The following is a 24,614-nucleotide window of genomic DNA, read 5'->3' as shown; positions in this document are numbered from 1 at the left end:
GGCACCTGGGTGGCTCAGTCGGTTGGGACTCTTGGTACTGGCTCAGGGTCCTCGGATCGAGCCCCATGTCCTGCTCGGGGCTCAGTGGGGAGTCTGCTTGTCCCTCTGCCCCCTGTGTTCCCCCAACACCCCCCCCCGTCTGTCTGTCTTTCTCTCAAATAAATACATAAATAAAATCTTTATAATCGAGAAAAAAAGAAAGCGGTTAACAATAGAGAACTGGTTTTACAAAAACGATGGCTCATCTATACAATGAAATACGATAAAACCATTATAAATGATGCAGAACTATTTTGACAGAGCAGAAGCATTCACAATATATTGTCCTCCGAAGAAAGCAAACTACAGAATAATTTATATGTTGCTATGATCCTGTTTTTGTCAAAATACACATTAGGTGATTTATATATATTATATATTTTGGGGGGGGCATTAGGTGATTTATATTGATGTTCATATGTACTGAAGAACTTAAGAGTGGTTATCTCTGAAAAGTGATTTTGGGGAGAGGTGATTCTTTTATACATGTACTTTTTTCCTAAAATTTCTCCTGAAATTTGGGGCCCTGGGGTAGCTCAGTTGGTTAAGCATCTGCTTGGGCTCAAGCCGTGATCCCGGGGTCCTGGGATGGAGCCATGGGTCGTGGGGCTCCTTGGTCCCCGGGGGAGCCTGCTTCTCCCTCTCCCTCTGCCTGCTGCTCCCCTGCTGGTGCTCCCTCTCTGTCAAGCAAGTAAATGAAATCTACAAAATAAAATAAAATAAAATAAATACAATACAATACAATTCCTCCTGAAATCCTATATCACTTCAGCGGACACTTCGTTTCCTTAGACTAAGTCTCATAAGCAATAGCTATATCCACAAATACATTTTTCTCCTTCCCAGGTAGAAGATGCTCTGAGTACACCCCGCGGCCCAGAAATGAACATTACAAAAAACCCTTGCCTTCAATTTTTACTTTTGTTTCCAGTTGATGGGAACGACATCTAGGAATGAGTACGTCCACAAGAAAAATGTGAAAACAATTAGCCTTAGGAAGAAAGGAGTAAAAAATAAGCAGAATGTCGATTTGCCAAGGAGACAGTGGTTTGATGTTCTGAGAAGCCCTAATTGAGAGCCAACCACTGGGCTGGAAATGAGCATCCACTCAGGAATAAATTATGCATGACCACTGTTAAATATTTCATCCGTCCTTAACCATTATTTGTCTTCGCATGGCTAAAAGAGGAAAGACGGCAGAAGCAGTATGAGCCCGGTCATCCATCCTCCCTCCTAGGACGGCCACCAACATTCAAACACAAGCCCTTCTGGAGAGGAAACGCTCTAACCATGATTAAAATAAGAGATGACTCGGCAGGTCCAACTCGACTTCACGGCTTGATGAAGGGGGGTTCAAGGTGACCTCCCCTTGTGTGTTGTCATGCCCCCAAATCGTGAACGTTTTGCTCTACTTAGCATGCTGTTTAGAAGGCGAATGTATGTGAATTCTTGGCGGTGCCCAGGCTGAGGGTTTTGTGGGGTTTTGTGTTTCCCTGGTATCCACGCAGCCGGATAAAGGACGAGAAAGATATTCGAGGAGTTGTCAGGAGCTGATGCAGCCCATTCAGCTCTTTGCTGTCTGGCCAGCTCCCCAGCGGCTCTGCCTCCCGTCCTGGCCCTTGGCTGCTGGAGGCACATGCCAGCCCCACTGGGCATCGGCCCTGTGAACGCGGGCCAAGACACCCTGAGGGTGCAGGAAGGACGGCCAGGCCAGCTCACTAGAAAAATCCTCTTGTGTCACAACTGAATTGCCAAGGTTTTACTGTTGCCTTCCATGGGGGCCTGGAAGAGGAGGACGATGGCCATTTTTGGGTCAAGTTTGTTTGGAATCGAGTCTTGTCTGGCCCTCTGTGTACGTGGGTGCCAGACCAGGTGTGTGTGTGTGTGTGTGTGTGTGTGTGTACATGCATATACGCGATTTACAATCAACTAGTCCAAAGTTGTCTGTGTTTTTAAGTCAAGAAGGCGTTTGCGCATTTTTCTGCTTTACTAAAGCCAGGAATTCAAACAAATGAGATCTTCGCCTCTGCGCGTGCATTCTCTATAATCCTCGTGGGTTGTTGCTTCTCCGAGTGACCGACTGGAGGCTCTTTCTGACTCCGGGGGATGGTAAGGTCGGTCTCTGGCCCACCCGAGCGGTTCAGCAGCGCTGCTGTGCCTCCTGCGGCCATCCTGTTGGCATTACTGGAAGACCCACATTCTAGAGTCCTCTCTGGGCTCCCTTTACCCACGCTCTGCAGGCATTTACCAAGTTAATGATTTAGTTTCTGAGTCACTAAGCATACAGATTTTTGTCTGAGTCACCGCGGGTACATACCTGAGACAGCAGCTGAAGGCCTCTGGGAATGTTGGAGAAAACCTGATTTGCAACCCATTCACTCTCATAGATTGAGGGCTAGCACGCCTGGCAGGGGCAGAAGGCCGGGGAACAGAATCCCGATGTCGTCTAAGAACAGCACCCCGTGTCTCGTTGGAGGGTAACCTGTTCCAGGTCTGAGTCAGAAACAACGGGTGAATGCCATTTCCTTGTCATTCGTGCTTTGCTGGACACCAAACGGGCAAGGAATGCTGCACAGACACAATCAGTGGGTCACATCGTGAGTCAAATTCCAGCCTTTCTCGTCCTTTCTTTCAGCAGGTTGCCCAGCACAGAAGTCCAGCCTGGGGTTCTCAGAGGCTTCATCTCTGCACACCTGTAATGGTCTGTGGGGGGAGTTAAGGGCCTTCCATCAAAACTGCAGTTCTGATAGGGCGGGGTGTCCTCACCTAGGAGGTGGGATCCTCTGCAGAGGGTGCTGCGGCCTGAAGCTTCTTTTGCCAAGTGAGCGAACCGTGCAATGTGCACAGGAGGGGATGAAGGCTTTTCCTCATTTTTATGAATTTTAGATGAAGTGTGAGCCACGCCCATGAAAGCAGTGCTGCTAAGCATGAAGGAGAGGGAGAGAGGGAATCAGCTGGATTCCAGAGCTCTCCAGACTTGAACATGCTCAGGAAGCATCTGGGGAGATGGTGTTGAAATGCATGACCCTCCCCCCCAGTGGGGGTTCTAGCCAGTAGAACTAAGGGGGTCCGAGCACCTGTGTTTCTAACACGTGCCTAGGTGATGCCGATGCTGGTGTCCTGGGGCCACACTCTGGATTCATACCGAACTAGGAGGCTGCCTAGGGCCACCCACTCGGCCGGTTCTCTGGGCCTCAGCCATCTCCCTGAGAAATGGACATAACAGCTCACATTGCCTGAGTGTGTCTTAGCCCTCAGGAGTTGTTCTAGATCTTTTGTGCACCTTACCTGCTTCACTCCTCACAGTGACCTTCGAGGGAATGGGGAGACAGCAGAGGGAACAGAGCCGGGGGTAGTCTGGTCGCCGAGCCTTCTGCAACAGGGCTGGCAAACCCGCAGCCCGTCCCATGACAGTTTTAAAAACCTGATCCCTGGGTGGCTCAGTGGTTCAGCACCTGCCTTCGGCCCAGGGCGTGATCCTGGAGACCCAGGATCGAGTCCCACATTGGGCTCCCTGCATGGAGCCTGCTTCTCCCTCTCTCTCTCTGTGTTTATCATAAATAAATATTATTTAAAAAAAAAAAAAAAACACCTGACTGTCTCATGTGAACTTCTGGCTTTCTGGCATCTTCTGAAGAGTTCAAAGAGCTGGCAACAGCAGGGCCACAAATACCCACTCGGCAACTACGGAGTGTTTTCTCTGTTGTGTATGCGCGTGTGCACACACACACACACGTGTAAAAAGGGACTCTGAGGTACCAGCCCACCTGCCCTGCCCCACCCTGGCCCCTTGGGCATGTGAATTTACCCATTGCTCTAAGACCATAATTCTCTCATTTCTATATTTCAAGCATAATAAAATTTGAAGTTTCTGTCACTTCTGATGGAAGTTTCTACAGGATTTATGTATTCTCTCTATATTAGATTTATATCAGATTTAAATCAAATAAACTCAAACCATAGTGTCTGAAAACACAAGTCCAGATGCTGTCATTATTAGATTTAAATTTGTCCTTCAAATTCACAGCACTGCTGCTGTTAGACCCCAAATTCGAATTTCACCTTTACCGTTCCCTTCGCTGGAGGACTGCTGTCCCCATTTACCTTTGCAAAGTACTTTCTGCTTTTGACTCTCTCCCTTATAAAACCCGAATACCCCAAGGCTTTATAAATGAAGCTGCATTTAGAGGAACCACCACCGTCAACTGAGGCTGGATTTGCACCCATGACCCAGCCAGGGCTGGGGAAAGTCGGCTCCAGTAGTGATCAGCGGGGAGGAGAGGCTCCCTTCCGGGTGAGCTGCTCAGATGACAGCATGTACACTGAAGTCGCTGGAGGCCACTTTTGCCACCAGAAGTGGGTCATTTGCCTGGGAAAGGAGCAAAGCCAAGCAAGAAATGGAGAGAGCTCCTAGCCTGTGCTGTAAAATACGGTACCCACCAGCTAGCTCCATGTGGCTCCGCGTAAATGACGTGAACTTAAAAATTCAGCCTCTCTGCTGCATTCAGCACATCTCAAATATGCAGTAGCCACACGTGGGCTAGGGATGACTGTTTGGAATGAGCAAATATAGGGCATTCCCCTCATTGCAGAGAGTTTTACCGGACGGCACTGCTGGATACTAGCTGTGCCGAAGTTCTAGCCTTGGGTTTTCAGCTACGAGCCAATAAAGCTTTGTATTTCAGCGGTTGGAGTTGGGTTTATTCATAATCCACGGAATCCAAAGGAGAAGCTTCAGTTAGCACTCTCCGGACGTGGCCGTGCACATGCTCTAGGATTCACTGGGGTGTTTTCCTTCCTTGGAGGCAGCGTGCCAGAAAAAAATCCTCCGGGTCCAGAAGCGTAGTTAGGCAAATGCCACTCAGGAACACTCAGGCCGCGTCACTGTTCCTATCACTTCTTCAATTAGAGGAGAGGGAAGATGTAGAACAGATGGATGTTGGACACAGATGTCTTTCCTAAACACCCGTCTGTGTTTATCAGTCTAAGAATAATTAGAATTGTGGATAAATTAAGAACACAAGCAGCTTCCCCCATTAGCAAGTGTTTTGGGGAACCTGACTGGCTCAGTCTGAAGAGCATGTGACTCAGTCTCGGGGTTGTGAGTTCGAGTCCCATGTTGGGTATAGAGGTTACAAAAAAAACCAACATTAAAAAATGTGTTTTGGGGGGCAGCCCCCATAGCTCAGTGGTTTAGCGCCGCCTTCAGCCCAGGGCTTGATCCTGGAGACCCAGGATCGAGTACCACGTCAGGCTTCCTGCATGGAGCCTGTTTCTCCCTCTACCTGTGTCTGTGACTGACTCTCTCTGTCTCTCATGAATAAATAAATAAATAAATAAATAAATAAATAAATAAATAAATAAATAAAATTAATTAATTAAAAAAATAAAATCTTAAAAAAATGTGGTTTTGGGCCCCTGGATGGCTCAGTCAGTTAAGGGTCTGACTCTTGGTTTTGATTTGGGTCATGATCTCAGGGTTGTGGGATCGAGCCCCGCATCAGGCTCTGTGCTCAGCATCAAGTCTGCTTGTCCCCCTCCCTCTTTTCCTTCCCCCAGCTCTCTCAAATAAATAAAAACAAAAATTTTAATTTAATTTTTTAAAAGATTTTAAAAATTATTTACATATGAGAGACACATAGAAAGAGGCAGAGACATAGGCAGAGGGAGAATCAGGCTCCATGCAGGGAGCCCGATGTGGGACTCGATCCCGGGACTCCAGGATCACGCCCTGGGTCCAAGGCAGGTGCCAAACCGCTGAGCCACCCAGGGATCCCCCCCCCCTTTTTTTTTTCAAAGTCAAGACTTTTAACGTCTATAAGGCACTCCAAAACCTCTGTTTAGAAGCTTAGCTGACAAATCACTGGCAGACACACTCTTAATCACCCCCAGTTAAACTCTCATCTATCCAGAGGATGGGAAAATCAATCAATTGTTGCTAACCATTAGTTCGAGCACTTTAAGGCATACAGAGGGGAGGGTTAATTTTTCCCTGCAAACATCTGTTTTTTTACCCAAAATCAACTCTTTACCCAGAACTAGAAACTTGGAAGCAGCAGGGATTTAAGATACAAACAATACCGAGGTCATATTTTAGGGGGTGAAAGGGATGCTTTTGTTCCACACCATTGTTTCATGGACCCTGAAAACCCAGAGATAAATACCAGGTATTGAATGCAACACAGTCTGTACCAATCAATGATGTAAAGAGTTCTTTGTACACGATGTTGAATTTTTTTTTTTTACAATGTTGAATTTTTACTCAGAGGATTGTCAATCTGTTTTTAAATTGGGGGAGGGAATTAGAAAGATTATCCCTCCTCCACCCTGGCTGGCAGTTAGTGCAGGGATCAGCTAAGCCAATGACAGTGATGAATTTGGGATTAGAAATGGCTCAGTAGGAGGGTCTGATCTATCTCACGGCTTTCCCATTGTCCAGTATAAACCGAACCCAATCTGTACAGGCAATGCCACATAGGGTAGTAATAAATAACGTAACTAAGTGAATTTGAATCTCAGAAGATAAACTTTCCCATTACAAACGACTTTAGTCTTGTTCCAAATCACCTTACTGCAAATGATAACTCTGCATGGATATCACACATAATCTCTCACACAATCAGAATAACTACATTTTAAATGCTATCTTCCTATATGATAATCATATGCTCACAGTTGCAGGCAATGTATATACAACTTGGTATTTATCTTTTAAAAATCAAAAGGAGGCCAGGATGTCGTTATAACTTGGCAATTTTCTTCCTACTCATTTTATTTATTTATTTATTTATTTATTTATTTATTTATTTACCTATTCATTTTATATAATGAGTGCTCGGTAAATATCTGTTGGGTGACTTTTCATATATTTGCAAACAAGAAAGTAGCCTTTATACAAGTCTATCTTTATTTGTAAAAAATAATATACAACTAAAGCTAATTTGATTTTTAAAATCAAAGTTCATTTAGTGATAATGTACATTTTATAATAAAATTGTAGTAAAATACTGACATTTGATAGTTTAAACAAAGTATCATTCATGTAAAAATCATGTTGTCGCATGTAAAATTTAATTAGAAAATTCATAGTTCACAAAAGTACATATATTTTGTTGATAGCTCATGAGAACATTATCTTAAATTTACTCAAGATACAGAACAAAATTCACAGTTAGGCTTGACATTTAGTACTATAAAATTTTATGCTTAATCCTCTGTTAATAAGGTACACTTGAAATAACTGATTCAGGCTACCAACGAACTGACATTTTACTGCATAACCAAGATCTATTGGTTTTACAATATGTCTAGCAATCAATTATTTCACCAATAATTTAAATGAGAAATCTAGTTTTAAACACCATTGACATATACCCTTAGCAGGATAATTAAAATAAAAAGCACTAGCAGCTTTGATTTACATTTTCATGAAGACATAGAAGACAAATCTGTACTTTATAGTTAAAATTTGTACAAAAAGTCAAGCCCTGAAGTATTTTTCCAAGAGAAAAGTTCTGATGTTAAAACTCTGTTTAAAAAAAGAGAGAGAAAGAGAGAGAGGTAGTGTGTGAAAGGATTTTTACTTAAAAGGTTGAACCCCTGCACCGCTCATAATATAAATGAAATTTAACCTACATGTTAACATTTTGCCATTCAAGAGTCAAATTTCTAGAACTCACAGGTTATGGCTGGAATGCCGTCAAAAAATAGTGGTATACAAGTGGAAGAGTTTGGTGAATTCAACAAAAAAAAAGTACATTGCGTTACATAGTGTTGTGCAGTTAATAGTTTAGTGATAATCTGTTTAGTGGTAACATGAGCAAAATACATGGAGTATTCGGAGTCAAGTGACCTTCCTTCAGTCCAAGACTTCTTCATGTATCTTTACCATAGAGAGAAAATATCCTTCAAAACGGAGTCGCTTAATTCTTCATTGTTTCCATAGCACGCAACTGTTACAAAGGTACCCATTCTAGCCCTACCATAAAATTAATTAATAAATAACTCTGAGAGAAATAGCCATAAGCCCCAGGGAACTTATGGACCTCACACTATTCTTGGTTTCTATATACAGGCATACTGCAGTGCTTGTGCACGTTGTACAATGGAATCAGGTGAGGAATGGAAGTTAGCAGCCTTACCCTTCACTTGTTCTAAGTGGATGCGTTGGAAAGTAATAAATAGCCTCATAAAATTAATAGCAATAAACTCTACCTGCCTGAGGTGAATACTCTATATTTTTTTCCATAAAGTGTAGACAGTGTTCCTAGAAATCCCATGAAGGAAAAACCAAATATCTCATATAAAAAAAGTGCACAAGTTTGTCCTGTGTGTAAAAATCTCTTAAGTTGGGTGCATTTTTTTAAATCCAAAATGATTCATACTACTTGAATATATTAAAAGTGTATGAAAGCACACCAACAAAACACGCATAAACAACAAAAGGAATGATTTCCAATGATAGGAATGAGGATGAGATTAAGGAATCTCATGTGCTACCACCGTTGAATGGAACTGCCTTTTACCATGTTAAGTTACATGCATATGGAATGAGCATGTAAATATGAAACTTACAGGATGAATATGATTTGAACTTGAACAACTGTTACAGTTTCTTAATTCAGGAACATGGCTTCAATGTTTTATAACATAGGAGGTAACTCCCAAAAATAGGCAATTGGTTTGATTTCTTAGATACTAGAAGAAAAAAACATTTGAAAAAATTACTTGTAACAATTAGCAACAAAGGAACAGACATTAGAAAATCAACATAAAATACAGGGAACATAGAAGCTGAGGTCCCCAAGATACCAAAGGACAGAATCAGATTTCTTCACATTAGAATTTAAAAAAATATACTTAAAGAAAAAGCTAACTGGGCTCTGCACAGCAGGTTAAATATGCAACCACTTCGAATGGAAATGATCTGGTCCTCTCCTAGTTCTGAAAATGTGCTCTAACATCCAGTTCTCTATAGACAAAATAGCAAAAAGCATATAATTTCATTAGCAAAGGCCCCTTTCTGACTTAAACTCACCTCTGACAAACTGAAGTTTATATTAACAATTATCAAACTACTATTTTAATAACATTTTAAGCTTGCAATATTATTTTTCTCATGCCTACTCCAGGTCACTGGTTCAGAGGTATATATGCTTTAAACTAGCCAAATTTACAAGTCCCTATGGTGTCCTCACTCCGAAGACATTCAGACAAAGGTTTCATAGTGTTATAATTGTTCCATCTTCTTCTAAGAGTTTTTGATCCGGAGCACGTGTTTCTGTGTTTGTGCCACTTGCTATGGGGGCTAAGCTCACTTCATTGGAAGGAATAAAACCATTCTGTCCAGACTCAAAACTGAGTTCTATTTGTGTTAATGATTCGAAGCTCTCGGTATTAGGAACAGCTTTAGGAATCTGCTGGGGCACTCCGTTATCTTCAATAATAATGTCATCTTCATCACTGTCTTCATCCTCTGGCTCAAAGCTTGGTTCTACCTGCTGGGGATAGCCCAGGAGACTGTTATCCGTGGACTGGCCAGAGCTGCCGGAAGTCCGACTGTTCCGAACAACATTATTCCTCTGGTTTGCTGGTCTCACTGTTATGATGAGGTTGCGGCTGTTTGCGATCATCATGTCTGTTACTTGATCAAGACTCTTCCCTGAAACTTCTATGCCGTTAACTTCTAAAACTTCATCATTAACAGCTAATAGTCCTGTGCTTTGGGCCAGGCCTCCTGGGACAAGTCTGGATATAAAGATCCCTGGGACCTTCTCTAAGCCATGCGGTGTGACCCTGACACTGGAGCCATCCCGGATGTAGAATCCTAAAGGTTTCTCAGTGCCGTATTTGTAAAGACGAACCCTACGATGTGTTTCTGGGAGAATATCCACATCTATGATAGAAGACACAGGTCTGAAGTCTTGGGGCATACTAATGACTATATGTGGCTTTTTTCTGTGGTTGTCAGGACGTAATACATTGGTCAAAACATTTTTCTTCTTTATTAGTGTGTCTGTACCAAAGGCACTGTAGTCTGCTTCTTCTGTTTAAAAATAAAATAAAATAAAATTACAGAAATGCTGTAAAAACACCCATTTAACCACAGTTGAATCTATATAGAAGGGATAACTCACATGTGTTGGTACATAAACAATTTAAATATTAGCTTGTTTTTAATCATCAAAATATAGTGCAGTAGTTAGATTTGCTGAACTAACACACAACCACTAGGGGGCCCTCTCAAGCACACGTCATAAAATCCCAAATGCTGAATTTGATAAACCTCAAGGATGATTAAATAAAATTGAGGGGAAAATGAAATTCTGATAAGCCTTACGAACACATTCTGAAACATCATTTCAAATGAGTTACTTAAAATGTATTTTCCCTTCATTTGTTTTTTAAGAAACTCCAGGCTGGCTGTCTATCTCTTACTCAATGATCTAAAATGGGACACTTATGATTCCCAAGGTAAATCAAGAGAACGAACCTACACCACAGGCTAGCTGGGCAGATAATGTAATTAAATGAAACAGTATGCAATGTAATTAGATGAATGTATATCTAGAACTTACAAATTTTGGTTTTCTGCAAATAAATGTTCTCCCTCAATTTTCTGGGGGGAGTTCTTCATTTTCATTTCCTTACTTTGGAAAACTTTTTTCTTTACTGTGTGAAAAACAATGAAATGCAAAGGAATCTGTCTCGGCAGTAGTGGCGGCAGCGCAGACAACACAGAGTGGGAGGACTGGCAAACTGGAGCGCCCTGGCCTCCTGGAATGGCACAGTGGCCCCTTGCTCCTGGCAGTCTTTCTTCGTCTATAGCAATCTGTGTGGCCAAATCCAATTTGCCACGGAGCCTTGTTTTTTAAGTGAAAATTTTCTCATTTTTAAATGCTGACACCCAATTAAATAACAACAAAACCCAGTTTGAGTCAAATAACATCTGTGAGTTGAATTCATTCTTCCAGCCAGCAGTCTATAATCTCTGATGTAAACTAAGGGAAAACTGGGCATCTAAACCCAGATACACATTCTTAAATCACACTGCTGCAGGAAAAGACCTACAAACAAAACACCTCATCAGAGAATGAGAGGTAGAAAAGGAAATGAAATCATCAGGCATAAAACTTGAAATTATGTTTCAAATATAACAAAGAAGAAACTTAAAAGTCAGAATCTTCAAGGGTAAAAATATATTTCATAAGAACAAAGGAGACAAAAGCCCCCTCCCACAAGGAGCTAATTCAAAACCCTAGTCTCAGCTACTGCTCCAGACAACAGTACTCTCAAACTGAACTGTGGTTGGACAGGGTTCAGTTTACATGCTTTCCCTTGACTCTCACACTCTATTGACAATTATAATCATCTTTCCTCTCTAAACCAGGAAATTAAGGGTACAAAATAATGATTAAGAGTACAAAATACAGAGAAAAGACTGGATCTTAATTTTCTTGGTGGGCCAATACCTTACCCATGTACAAACGAGTATTAAGTGTCAGGTGTGTGACTGAGTATGGAGAACCTTGGTATTTTTTCTGTGCTTCTTTAACATTCTTCAAAATGTTGCAGAGAAACATACAAGACTAAGGGTACCTTAATTTTTGGCATTTTTCCCTTCTGGGGATAACTGTCTTCATTTATAAAGTATGTACACTGTGTTCTCAGAGACAAATTTATTTATAATTCGGCTTTGGAAATTAACCCACTGACAGGAGAATCTTTTTGGCAACATTTAACCAAGAGCCTATCAATGGTAGTCTTCTACTTAATGTATTTTCTCAAAAGTATATGTTTTCATTTTAAAACAATTAAGAAAACTCACATAATATTTATAAGGAAAATTCGAGACCATACACACTGAGAACAAAATTAAGTTGCCTGCATGGGAAACCCGATGAAAAAAAAAGAGAAAACCACCCCAAATCTGCATAATTTGGCATCGCATCCAGACTGTTTGAATGCTCTCTGCTAAATTCTCAAAAGCAATATGCCCCAGTACAAAGGCACCTTTGTTCTCCCATCTAGCTAATCAGTTTCCAGCCACTGGGAAAAGAAATATTTTGGCAGAAAGCCAGGGTGCAGAGTGTTAAAGTGTAAAGGTGACTGTCCACAGGGAACCAGGAGTTCACTTTCTACCTGAGTCTGTGTATCAAAGCACTAAGCTGAGAATAAGATGGAAAGTTTGCAAACCGGGTTCACAGCAACCTCCCTGCTGTAAAAACCCAGGCTTATGCAACAGAACATGATACAGGCTTATACAGCAATCCCTCCCTCATCCCAAGCCTGTCCCTCAGCCACAATCTCGGCTGACTACAATCAACAAGGATCCACTTGGAATGCCTCTGAGTAGCCAAACTGCATGTTTCACTTCCTTACATGCAGAAAGCACAGTCCTGTGCTTTACTTATAGAGGGACCTTGTGGGTACTCCCTCTAGACCTCTTACTCTTTAAACAGTTAATTCCGAAAAGCCTGGTTATCTCATTCCTTAACTCCCAGAGTTCCAAGTCACAGATTCAGAGCAGGGGGGTCAGGGTCTAGTAGTGGTAGGCACAGATACACAAAATAAAAGCCTACAGTGTTAAAGCAAACATGGGGGGGGGGGAGCGGAGAGAAAAAACCAAAACCCAAACCCTCAAATAAACCCCATCATCATCCGTGTACAGTAACAAAACAGTAACAGTTCATGGTAGGGTCATCAAGAAAGTTCAAGATTATGACCCATTTGAAGTTCAGTGAGAAGACAGGGAAGAATGAAGTAATTTTTGTAATTCTTCTATTCCAAGGTTGACAACCTTCTCCCCTGAAGAGCTGTATGTAAGTACTTTAGGTACTACAGGTCATACAGTTGCTGCTCCAAGACCAGCCATAGCCAATACATAAAGGAATGAGCATGGCTATGTTCCAAGAAAACTTTATTTACAAAAACAACCAGCAAGCCTTGTTTGCCAACCCTTGTTCTAATCCAAAATGGTTAAATGAACTAGATCTGGCAACTTTTAATGGATTAAACATCACCTAAAGCAATATTCAAACTAAGCAAATCCCTCCCCTTCCTAATATAAGAATAACCAATCACTAAACATTTCAGAATCATTGCAATGAGGCCAAGCTTTGTGTTCTACGCTGCAGATTCAGCAAACAAAAGAGTTAAGGTGGGTGCTTGCTTTCATGGTGCTTACTTACAGTGACAAGAGGAGATGGCAATTAGCAACTGCAAACAAGTTATTACAAAAGGAGCCAAGAGCAGTGGGGTAGGAGCCTAACCTGGCTTGCCAGGTGAGGCAAGGCTTCTTCTTCTTCTTCTTCTTTTTTTTTTTTTAACAATTTTATTTATTTATTCATGAGACAGAGAGAGAGAGAGGCAGAGACACAGGCAGAGGGAGAAGCAGGCTCCATGCAGGGAGCCGACGTGGGACTCGATCCCGGGACTCCATGATCACGCCCTGAGCCACCCAGGAATCCCTGAGGCAAGGCTTCTCCAGGGAATTGACGTTTGTGCTGAGATCGGAAAAGAAGCCAGTAGCTAATCAGGTAGAGAGAAGGAAGAATGTTCTAGGCAGAGGATCTAACAAATATAGAGAAGGGCAGGATGAAGTAGGCGAAGAAATCCAATAGGGAGAAGGAGGGGAGGGAGGAGGAGGAGCCAAGAGCCCAGCCAGAGGCCAAGCAGACAAGCCCCCACCCCCCCAGGGATTATGGATTTCAGCCTAAGGGCAATGGGAAGATAGGGGATTACTGCTGTCATTTTGGATGGTGCCTGGCCTGGAGCAGAGGCAGTGCTGATGGGGAAACAAATCCCCAAAATAATTAGAACCATTGTAATAGGCTTGGTGACAGACTGAACAACAGGTATGTGTCATAGGTGACACCCAGGTTTCTGTCGTGAGCAACTAGTATCATATACTCTTCTTAATACAGCTTACAATTAAGATGCATATCTCTTAGAGCATTTCTAAATCAAACTGAATTCATTAAAAAGTAATCTGAAAGTACACCTACAAACTAATGTCCACTGCACAGTTCTCAGAGAGGGCTAAGTGCCTGCCCGGGTGTCTGGGCCACCAAGCCATGTCTTAAGCGTGACAATACATAAAGCAAGTAAGGCCTTTCTAGTGTCCCCAACTCTTGAATAAATCCAAGGTGTAAATGCGTTTGTCTGAGGTCATACAAACACAGGTGCTAGCACAGCAAGAAGTTGTGGTGTGGAAATCCTGATCAGATCAGGTGAGGAGTCTGTGCTCATCCAGACCCCAGACCTGGTTGCCCATCATGACTTAAACTCCAACAGGGGATGGGGGGTGGCAAAAGATCTGGGAATCCTCTTTGTGAACATAACTCTTCAGATAGCAGGGGTTTTGTTTTCTTTTGTTTCTGCTTCCACGTTAATAGCCCTAGAGTAGGGAGTTTTTCTTTTAAAATAAACTTTTAGGGGAATCTGGGTGGCTCAGAGGTTGAGCATCTGCCTTTGGTTCAGGTCATGATCCCAGGGTCCTGGGATCGAGTCCTGCATCCGGCTCCCCACAGGGAGCCTGCTTCTCCCTCTGCCTGTATCTGTCTCCCTCTGTGTGTCTCATGAATAAATAGATGAAATCTTCAAAAATAAATAAATAAATATATAAATATTTAAATAAATAAATAATTTTTTATGGAACATAAAACCTTTCAAGATATGCAATGATACAATCTTTGAATTCACACTATATAGTTTATGCATTCAACTCTGAGCTTTCACTTCAAAGAAACTTCTAGTAGATGCATCAAATTTTAAAAGATCACAATCTTTAAAATTTAAATTTTAAGATTAAAAAAATTTAAAATCTAAGCTTTAAAAAATGGTTTTAAAGCTTGCTTCTTAAAAAATCACTTGGTGTCATACAACTGCTGCCCTGTTGATTCCTAAACTGGAGCCAACAAGCCAAGAAAACAGAAAACGTATTGTAATGAAGTAGTAAAATATCACTATACTTAATGTTATGCTTTATATTAATTTCCTGAATTTAATGTCCATTAAAGTTTACCTAAAATCAGCTTTCTGCTCAAGCATCTGTTGTTTTGTTTTTTAAGATTTATTTATTTATTCATGACAGAGAGAGAGAGAGGTAGAGACACAGGCAGAGAGAAGCAATGCAGGGAGCCGGATGTGGGACTCGATCCCTGGACCCAGGACCATGCCCTGAGCCAAAGGCAGACAGACGCTCAACCGCTGAGCCACCCAGGTGTCCCAGCATCTGGTGAGCTTTAAAAAGAAAAAAAGTATCACTGTGAATCACAGGGTGCCATGTAAGTCTGTAAGACAGACAATAAACGAGATAACTCATATATATGAGGTAATTCCAGGTCTGATAAAGATTGCAGGGTCAGGGGGCTTTGGCTAGGGTGGTCCAAAGAGACCCCTCCGAGAAAGTTATTTGTGGTAAGATCTGAAGAACGAGGAGGAAGCCACAGAGAAGCAAGGAGAAAAGCAAGCACAAACGCAGAGGGACAGCAACAACCTTTCCCAGTTTGAGAAAGCAAGCCAGCCAGCCCGGTCAGCTACAATGAGGGAGTGGGGGAATGGAGAAGGATGACGTTGTGAAGTCCAAAGCAGGAAGGGTTTATTCTGGATGCTGTGGGAAGCAGCTGGGGGTAGGGGGATGGGCATTAAACAGGAATAACTTGACCAGCTTACTTTTATGCTTTCCTTAAGTCATACTTGTATTACATTTATATTCTTAAAAATAAAAATGCTGTTGAATGCACTGCCTATTTTTAAATAAAACATTTTTTTTTTTTTAAGAGGGAAGGGAGGGGGAGAGGGAGAGAGAATCCTAAGCAGGCTCTCCACACCCAGTGCAAAGCTGAACCAGGCTCAACGTCACAACCCTGAATCATGACCTGAGCCAAAACCAAGAATCAGACACTTAACCCAATGAGCCACTCAGGCGCCCCCTTCTAAATCAAATTCTAAGGGCTGTTTACTATTGTACATTTATTTCTAGGACATAGAAAACTTCTGTTCACATGTAAATGTATCTAAAATGCAAACAGAAGAACATAATCATCCTTAACAGATGTGAGGATTAATCCCACAATCATTAAGTGTTACAATGCCAGTAATAGAAACATATAGGGGGATAATACAACTCCTGTCATCTAACAGAAAGGATAATCCAACAAAATTTTGTCAGATGGCAGTAGTTTAAAAATAGTCACTCCACATTTGAATACACCTTCCAAACAGCAGTGAAGTTTTTAATGAAAGTTATTGCTAACAAGAATGGCCTACTTATCAATAGTTATTGACATTATTCTCCTTGAAATGACAAGTTTCACTTGAATGCTTTATCTTCTCTTCTCTACTGATGGTGTCTCCAACAGTCTATACACAGTCTATCGCTGGTCTTCATCTCTGCGAGGCCTTATCTCCTGAGAATTTCAACTGTCACTTTTCCACAGATTTTCAGTCTTCCCTGACTGGGCCTCTAGATTTTTTTTTTAAATACAGATTTTATTTACTTATTTGACAGAGAAAGAGAGAGAGAGAGAGAGAACACAAGCAGGGGTCTGGCAGGCAGAGGCTGAAGTGGGCTTCCTGCTGAGCAGGGAGCCCGATGTGGGGCTGGATCCTGGGACCCTAGGGAATCATGACCTGAGCCTAAGGCAGCTGCTTAACCCACTGGGCCACCAAGGCACCTCAAGGGGCTCTAGATTTTGATCCAAGTTTCCTGTCTACCATTTCCAGATGTGGAGTGGTTAAAACTCACCAGCCTAAATATCCTAAAACCAAACCCATTTTCTTTCCAAGTTAATCTCCCTCTTCCAAATTGTTTATGGCACCATCCCAGCCATAAGACCCAGACCCAGAAAGCTGTGGGACTCCTCTACAACTCCCTGCCCTCCAGTGGGGAGCACAGTGGAGAGCACAGTGACTCTCAAATGATCAGATAAGCCCTCTTTATCTGACACTCCTACTTCATCACTTGCCTCCTCCACTGGGGCAGCTTCTGAGCTATCCCTTCACCGCCAGCTCCTTGCTCTCTCCTCTTAAGACCACTGCTCACTCCAACTCAACCCCAAAAAAACAAATCAATCTCCCTAGATTAACACTCTAATTGTACCACGCCACTGATAAGTATCTATGAAATCCACCTCAGGGGTCTCTGGGAAAATTAATTTGTGTTTCTAAGTACTTTGTAAAGAGTCAAGTGATATGGACATGTTACCGTTGGAGGTTTATTTTGTTGGTGGACTTTAGTTCCTCCAAACCCAGAAACACGAAGCTACAAAATCAGTGGAATTTCAAAGCCCTGGGAGTGGTCCAAGACTTATCAACTGATTGGAAATAAAGTTTCACCTTCAAGGTTAATTCCTACCCATTCTCTCCAACTGCTCTCTGGGTTGGTTTATAAACATGTTAAGGCTTTCATTATCCCACCAATACTGAGCTTGCTGCTGTCACGCGGGCTTTCTAAACCTCTTTGTTTACCAAAGAAAAAAGAAATAAATGGCACACATCAGGCCTAGGTAGGGGCAGGCAGATACAGACACAGAGAAGGCCACAAAGTTAAAAAAAAAAAAAAAGTTATAAAACTCAAAATACTTTTGAAAATGCTTGTCATACAGAATGGTTATTTCAAATGGTCTTTTGCAAGATTAGTATCAGCATTTAAATTCCTCCAAAATAATGACTTGCTATCTAATTTTCCAGATAATTAACCAACTTTATTTGTGACAGGTTATCTATCAAGTGGCAAATACAGCACTTGAAAGTTGGCTGCCACCAAAAAACTGGAATCTTTCTCTGATTTCAAAGTCATAGTCTATCTTTCTGGAATGGACAAAATTCTATTCAACAAAGTAGAGGATTCAATGCATATCCTATCAATGAGGAAAATAAAGTACTTTTATTTCTAAAATAATTTTTTTACCCAGTGGTACTTACCCTTTTTTTGTATAAAAATCCTAAGCAGTGGATTGGCCGTTGAAACAGCTTTGTGATAATTATCATCATTATTTATAGGTAGTAAGTCTCCATGGATGTCTGCATAGCCTACTAAAACGTCAACATTGGGTATCTTATGAACATGTTGCAGTAATCCATAAAACTCCTCAAATTTTCCAGGTTTTGATCTTTCCAGTGAAAACCGACGAAATTCAGCTCCAAACTACAAATACAATAAACATAGTAATTAACAAAGCAAAGCAAGAGTAACAGGACCCAATCTGAAAATGCATTCCATAGGCAAATTAACAGCCATACCATTTACCTTAATAAAAAAGATAGTTGCAGTGACACAGTCTATTATCAGAAATCTCATTATCTGGAGATAAAACAGCATAAGAGAGATACAGGAATGTGCCTTCTAACTGCTATGTCTCTGAAGGGCATTCCCTTCAAGAGATGCAGGCTCTACTCAATCCCTGGGGTACTCGGGCCTCACTGGGGACTGTCCTGCAATAGTGACTCAGCTCAAACCCTGTCTGGAGCCCAGATCCTGACAGCAGTCGTCTTCCCACTCAGGCCATGGGGTAAAAACGCTGTGACCAAATCTTTATTTTGGCTATTAGCAAAAAGCACCTAAATTTCTTCCTCTATAAAAGGGATTATGATTTCATAGGAAGTGGCAAAAATTAATAGCAACATATAAAAAAGGGACTTTGAACTTCTTGGCATTAATAAGGTATGATACACACGGGAGGTATATCATATAAGAAATAGGTCTAGAGATAAGGAGCATTTTCCATATGAGAACGCCGGAAAAAAGAAGCTTCATTAATACATAAAATATATACCCTACAACCATCCAATTAACGCAAGAAGTGTTTATGTGCTTGGCATAGTGTCTGAGCCCTACAGATGGAAAGGCTCAGGCCAGCAGCAGGAGCTCACTCATGAGTGCATAAAGAGGACAAAGACATCAGAGAGGTATTAAGGGACCAGAGAAACACCTCTATCATGCCCAATTCTGATTCTTACTCTAGAATCACACCTCTGCTCTCCAAACGCCAGCTTATAAAGTGGCTGTTATTCAGCACTCAGGACTGGCTTCATCTGGTCCCTGATAAACAGGATCTATGACTTACTATGGGCCCAGCGTGGCATTTCCTCCATGTGGAAACCTAGGTAAGGTTAATCAGCCTTCCTCTAAAAGTGTCCCAGTCACAAAAGTTTAGAAAATGCTACAAACCTATAATCACACTCTTAGGAATCACTGTGGAAACTAAATATTAAAGATTCAGTTTGGTCCTACGGTTAGTTTTTTTTTTTTTTAATTTTAAACAAATGTTTGCCAAATGTGTTCAACCACTGAAATCATTTTTCCTCTAAATACCTACTATTAACAAGAAATACTAATGTATCCTAATGTAATGTAGTACTAACACAGCCTTAAGCATCATGCAGAGAAAGTCCCCGTCAGGATAATTTGAGCAGGTTACAAATGTGTTAATTCATCTTCACTAGGACCTATGACATAGCTGGAGTCACTGTATCTGTTACACTGAAGAAGTTCATCAGTACTAATACTACTCATTAGTATTAAATTAAAACCTCGCTAAAACCTCTTACTTCTAATAAATAAAAGTTTCCAAAACACATTCCTGAAAATAAACATCAACATTTGTCAAGAACACAAGGTGACTCATACCTAAAACTCTCAAAAAGTTTAGTCACACCTTCATGTTTCAAAGTAAATAAAAACTCGGCAACACCCTTCATATCAGAGCTAGTCTTATGATGTTATCAAAAGTCACAGTTTCTCCTCCATGTTCTTTATTCTGGTATCACAATGCAAAGCTCCTAGTGCTTTCTGATTCATGCCAGGGTTTATCACTTCTCCAGGTACGTGAATGAAAGTTAACATCTAACAATTGAACATCGCAGGGCTCCAGCGTCTTTGTTAAAGCTTTTGGGTGAAAATCCTTTGCTCAACATGTATTTCTCTTCCTTATAGGTTATGATAAAAACAATGAAAAACTGTATGGCTTCATAGCAGATGTGCCCTTTTGCAAATGTTAGCAGAAAACAAAACCAAACAAGAGAAACTGTTATGCTTCTTGCAGAGAAACAATAGGATTAAGAGAACGTTTTACTACATGAAGAAAAATACTAAGACAGACATAAAATTAAGACCGAGTCAACAACTTTTCACTACATGAACCATTTATAACTCTTTAGGCCAATCTAGTTTGTCCTGGCCACCCAGGATGTGGCCTTCTCCCAGCATCTGTTGGTACATTCGAGAAATGCAAAGTTAATTTTAATGCTGTTTGCCCATGAATAATAAGTAGAAAATGTACGGCCCAAAGACTGTTCCAAGGTTACTGAGGGATATCACCTTCATTATTAAGAACTTCCCCAGCTCTGCTCAGATGATACAGTTGACACTGTTTTCTATGCAGAAGAAAAAGAGATCTTGAAATGTGGATCTGCACGTTACCTGGCTGTGGTTACAACTTCCCGACAATCAGTTTTGAAAAAAGCTGTGATATCACCAAGGCAGGGACAAAGAGAAATATTGTTTCAAACATCTGTCTAAATACTTTTTAAATGATAAAGATGACAAGTGTTTCATTTAATCCACTAAAAATAAATGTCTCAACAATATCTATTTAAAACAGTGTCACAGATGCTAAAAACAGTACCTAATATTGTGTCTATTCAGCAAGATCTAGAACAACAAGAGGAACCACACCTCATTTGGTGCAGGTCCTCAGAATGCCTCGATTCTATTTAAGAGACATGGTTCACTACGAGTGCAGCATGGCAGCTCAAATATACAACGTGTAGTACAGATGTAAGTGTGGGAAAGATTCACAGGTCAGTTGAGAGAAGAGAAAGGGCAGAAAGCCTGAAATTCCAGTCCCAAAAGTGCTCCAGGTTTCTAGTCCAGGAGATAAATTACCATTTGATTGTATTTATCGGTGCACCTAGACTCTCTACTCATTTTTTTCCTACGATAAAAAGTTCAAGACTTGTTACCAAGATTAGGACCACAAACTGAATTTTAAGATTATGCAATATCATAAGTGTTTTTCTTTTCTTAACCTCAACCCCCACAGACGCAAACTAGATTTATGGCAGAAATGCCTGAGAAAGTTCAACCAGTGGGCACAGAACCACTACCGCTGCTATACCGCTCGAGGAAAAATCCTGTATATTTGGAGTCATCTTAACCCTTAGCTCAAGCCATGTCCCTTCAATTTGCTCTGGTGATTCTGTGCAGGGCACAGGAAAGAAAAAACACAGTCCTTAAATTGCTATAATTACATTTCTATTCTTATTAAGCAGAACGGTTTCTGTGAACCCACTTGCCTATCCTGCTCCAGAGGTCACAAATAACATTTTCAAACGATGTTTAAAATGAATGTAGATACTCTTGATGTGAAGATCTCAGTTCCCAGCAACTCACAGAACTTTGCTTATCAGCTCTAGATAAAACCATTCCACCCCCAGGCTCCGGGGAGCTTTTCTTACTCCACTTCACTCAAAACCACTCCCTGATTTTGGATTTGCCCTCTGTAGTCTTACACTCAATGGTGTTTCGTTATTTTTGAAGCTGATCTGCTCGTACTGTTCTCCCATTCTTGTGTCTTGGTTTTGTTAACTGTTTTTAATGTTCTCAAAAACACGTTTGTTCTACAGAGTCTAGAAGTTATCTGTAAAAAGCCTTCCAGGTTTTGTCATAAAAGCAGAGCCTGGCGAAGTCATAACCTTTCTGACCCCTCCGTTTTCTCAAGAGAATCAAACTAGATTATCTGAGCTCCTTTGGCTCTTCAACTCACAAAATGCTTGCTGAAAATGCTGCTGTGGTTGCCGATCACCTTCAAATTCCAGCTCGAAACCCCCTTTGGAAAGCATTCTCTAACTAATCCCTACAGACTCCCCTGCTCGGGGAGCCTTGCAATTTAGGAATTCAGTGGATATGGACGGAATTTTCAGCAGGCTGGCATACCGTCGGTCAGGAAGGAAAACACTTGATGTGAAAAGGCAGCACGATGGAATGAAGAGAGCATCCAGCCTCAAACTGTAAAGGGCTACTCAAACGAAAGGTGATAGTGTTAATTCTTATAAATAGGACGCATACCAAAGGGAGTGCTGGAAAAATCCCTAGCAGGAAGCAAAGCCAACTTTCAAAGGGCTCTTCAGGGCCCTGGGCTCGCCGTCTCACCGCTCGATGCACCCCTGGACCACGGGAAGGGGTAACATTTTGTGACCGCGCGTGTTTCCAATACCTGCTACTCACAGGCCGGGAGCTACAACGTCCCCAAGCCTTCGCCCACACTGCGCTCAGACGCCTGCCATCCCCGCCCCGGGCTGAGACCCCAGGAGGGCAAGGGCTCCGCGGGCCTTCCCACCTGGGCCGGGAGCAAACGCAAGGCCCCACCCTCGCCCGCTTCTCGGCGAGTGCACCGGGCAGCCCCGCACGCCCCGCGGCCGCAGCCAGCGGGCAGCCCCGGCCCCCCGCCCCCGCCCCCGCCGGCCCCGGGCCCGCGCACCTTGCTCTTCACCTCCATGGTGCCCAGGCAGCCGCTGCCCGCCCCGTGCCGGTGGCTGCGGTTCATGCTGAGGCCGGGCCCCGCGGCGGCCTCCTGCGGCCGGGCCGCCCCTCGGGAGCGCGGGGAGTCGCGGCCGGCGGGACGGGCCGGGGCCGGGGACGCGGCTGCGGCCCGGGCGCCTCCGCACCGGCACCTGCAGAGCGGCGGCCGCGACTCGGCTTCTGGGCGCGGAGCTCCGCTCGGCCGGCTGCTCGCGGCGGCACCGAGGGTCCGACTGGCTGCGCGGCGGGCGGGGACGCGACTCCCTCCCTCCGGGCCTCGGCGGCGGCCGCGACGGCGGAGGGGGCGGAGCACAGGCGACGGGCGCCGCGAGCTCGCTCCCGGCCGCCTCCCCCGCCGGCCCGCGCGCGCGCACCCGAGCCCGGGAGGGAGCCGCGGCGCGCGCGCGCTCACCTGCAGCCTCGGCAGAAGCCTCGGCGGCTCGCGCTCCGCCCACACCCAATAGGAAGCGCGCACCTGCGCCCGCGCCGCCAGCCAATCGAAACCCGCCTCGCGAGCGTGTGGGCGGGCCGCCTCCGCGAAAATCCCGCCTACCGCCTCGCGATTGGTCCCGCGCTGCGAGGGAGGGGCGGGATCACCTGAAGCCTTGGGCCCCCCTCCCCGGACCTAGCAGGAGAGCTGGAAGGCGCATGCGCGGGCTCTGGTGTTTCCGCCTCGGGAAGGCCGGCCGGAAGCGCGAGCGCACCTGGAGAGGCGCTGGGGCGGGGGCGTTTTGCGCAAGCGCAGGCGCAGGCGCGCGCCCGAGGGCCGGGTCGGGCGAGGGCGCGCCGGGCTGGGGGTGGGACCGCGCTGCCCCGCGGGGCCCCGGGGCGCGGAGGTGCCGCTGGCTTCGCGCCCGCCCCCGCCGCAGTCCGCTTTGGGGGCTGCAGTTGCAGAGGCTCCCCTCCACCGCCCGGCTGGGTGCTTCGGGAGTCCGTCTGCAACTCTGGCTACGGAATAAAAGTTCTCCCGCCTCTGCAACAGTTACTGGGGGAGAGCATCGGGGCTCCGCGGGCTCGGTTTCGTCCGCGGGTCCCAGGGGGTCGAGAGGGCGCCGCGAGGGAGGGGAAGTGGGCGGAGGCCCAGGGTGCATGGCCGCGCGCAGGACTTCGGATCGGCCTCCCAGGGCTTGCGTTAGGCTCTGCTCGCGAAGTCTTCTCCCTCCTCCAGCCGTTTCTTCGCCGTTTGCTGTTTCCACCAACGGCAGCCTCTGGACAATGTTCTTTTCTCCGTGGGGCGATAGAACTCCGTCCTTGATAAAAGACAACCCTCTGTTTTAAATGCCCCAGAGCGCGGTTCCTTCTCGCAGGGAGGCTGTTTAAAACAGTACTGGCCGCGCCAGGGAAGTGAGGAGGAGACCCTCCAGTGCCCCCCCCCCCACCTGCAGAGGGGCCGGCCTGACCTGGGGGTGGGGGCGGTTCATTCCACCGCAGTCCTGGGGCCTTGCGCTCATCTGCCTACTTCAAACCCCTCCTGACTCCTCGTACATCCTTCCCAGCATGTGGGTGACAAGCTTCCGTTTTTTCATGTTCTTGGACTCCTCTGCCTCTGCCCTAGAATGAAAGCGCCGAGGAGTCAGGACCACATCATCTCGCTGTTGAGCAGGTGGCATAGTACCTGACTCTGGGCAGGTACTCGGATAATGGCTTTGCTGGGCGCTGGTGCCCAGGGAGTGTGGTTTTTCCGTGCTAACTTTGCCCCACCTGGGCTCAAAGGTGAGAAGCCCATCTTTCCCCCTGGAGCTTTTCAATTCACCAAGTGTTTATGGGGGAATTTCAGGTCTTTCCTGGCCATTTTGAGTGGAAGTACAGATGAAAAGGATTCCATCTCGGGCAGCCTGGGTGGCTCAGCGGTTTAAGCACCTGCCTTTGGCCCACGGCATGATCCTGGAGTCCCAGGATCGAGTCCCACGTCAGACTCCCTGCATGGAGCCTGCTTCTCCCTCTGCCTGTGTCTCTGCCTCTATCATGAATAAATAAATAAAATCTTAAAAAAAAAAAAAAAGGATTCCATCTCAAACTGAATAAGGCTGTGGCCTTCCGCCCCCTGTTC

General features: G+C 44.0%; 1 protein-coding gene across 1 annotated transcript; it reads right to left on the bottom strand.

The window, feature by feature from the left end:
- Positions 1-6,923: 6,923 nt before the first annotated feature.
- On the bottom strand, positions 6,924-22,863 carry PARD6B (par-6 family cell polarity regulator beta). The gene is made up of 3 exons (XM_025470406.3): positions 22,524-22,863; positions 17,968-18,190; positions 6,924-10,084 (listed from the first exon to the last, which is right to left on the bottom strand). The coding sequence occupies exons 1-3, from the start codon at positions 22,587-22,589 to the stop codon at positions 9,261-9,263; spliced, it is 1,113 nt and encodes a 370-aa protein (XP_025326191.1). The 5' UTR covers positions 22,590-22,863; the 3' UTR covers positions 6,924-9,260.
- Positions 22,864-24,614: the final 1,751 nt, after the last annotated feature.

This window comes from Canis lupus, chromosome 24, assembly GCF_003254725.2.
Source record: "Canis lupus dingo isolate Sandy chromosome 24, ASM325472v2, whole genome shotgun sequence".
NCBI classification, from domain to species: domain Eukaryota; kingdom Metazoa; phylum Chordata; class Mammalia; order Carnivora; family Canidae; genus Canis; species Canis lupus.
This window is presented reverse-complemented; position numbering and strand designations above follow the sequence as displayed.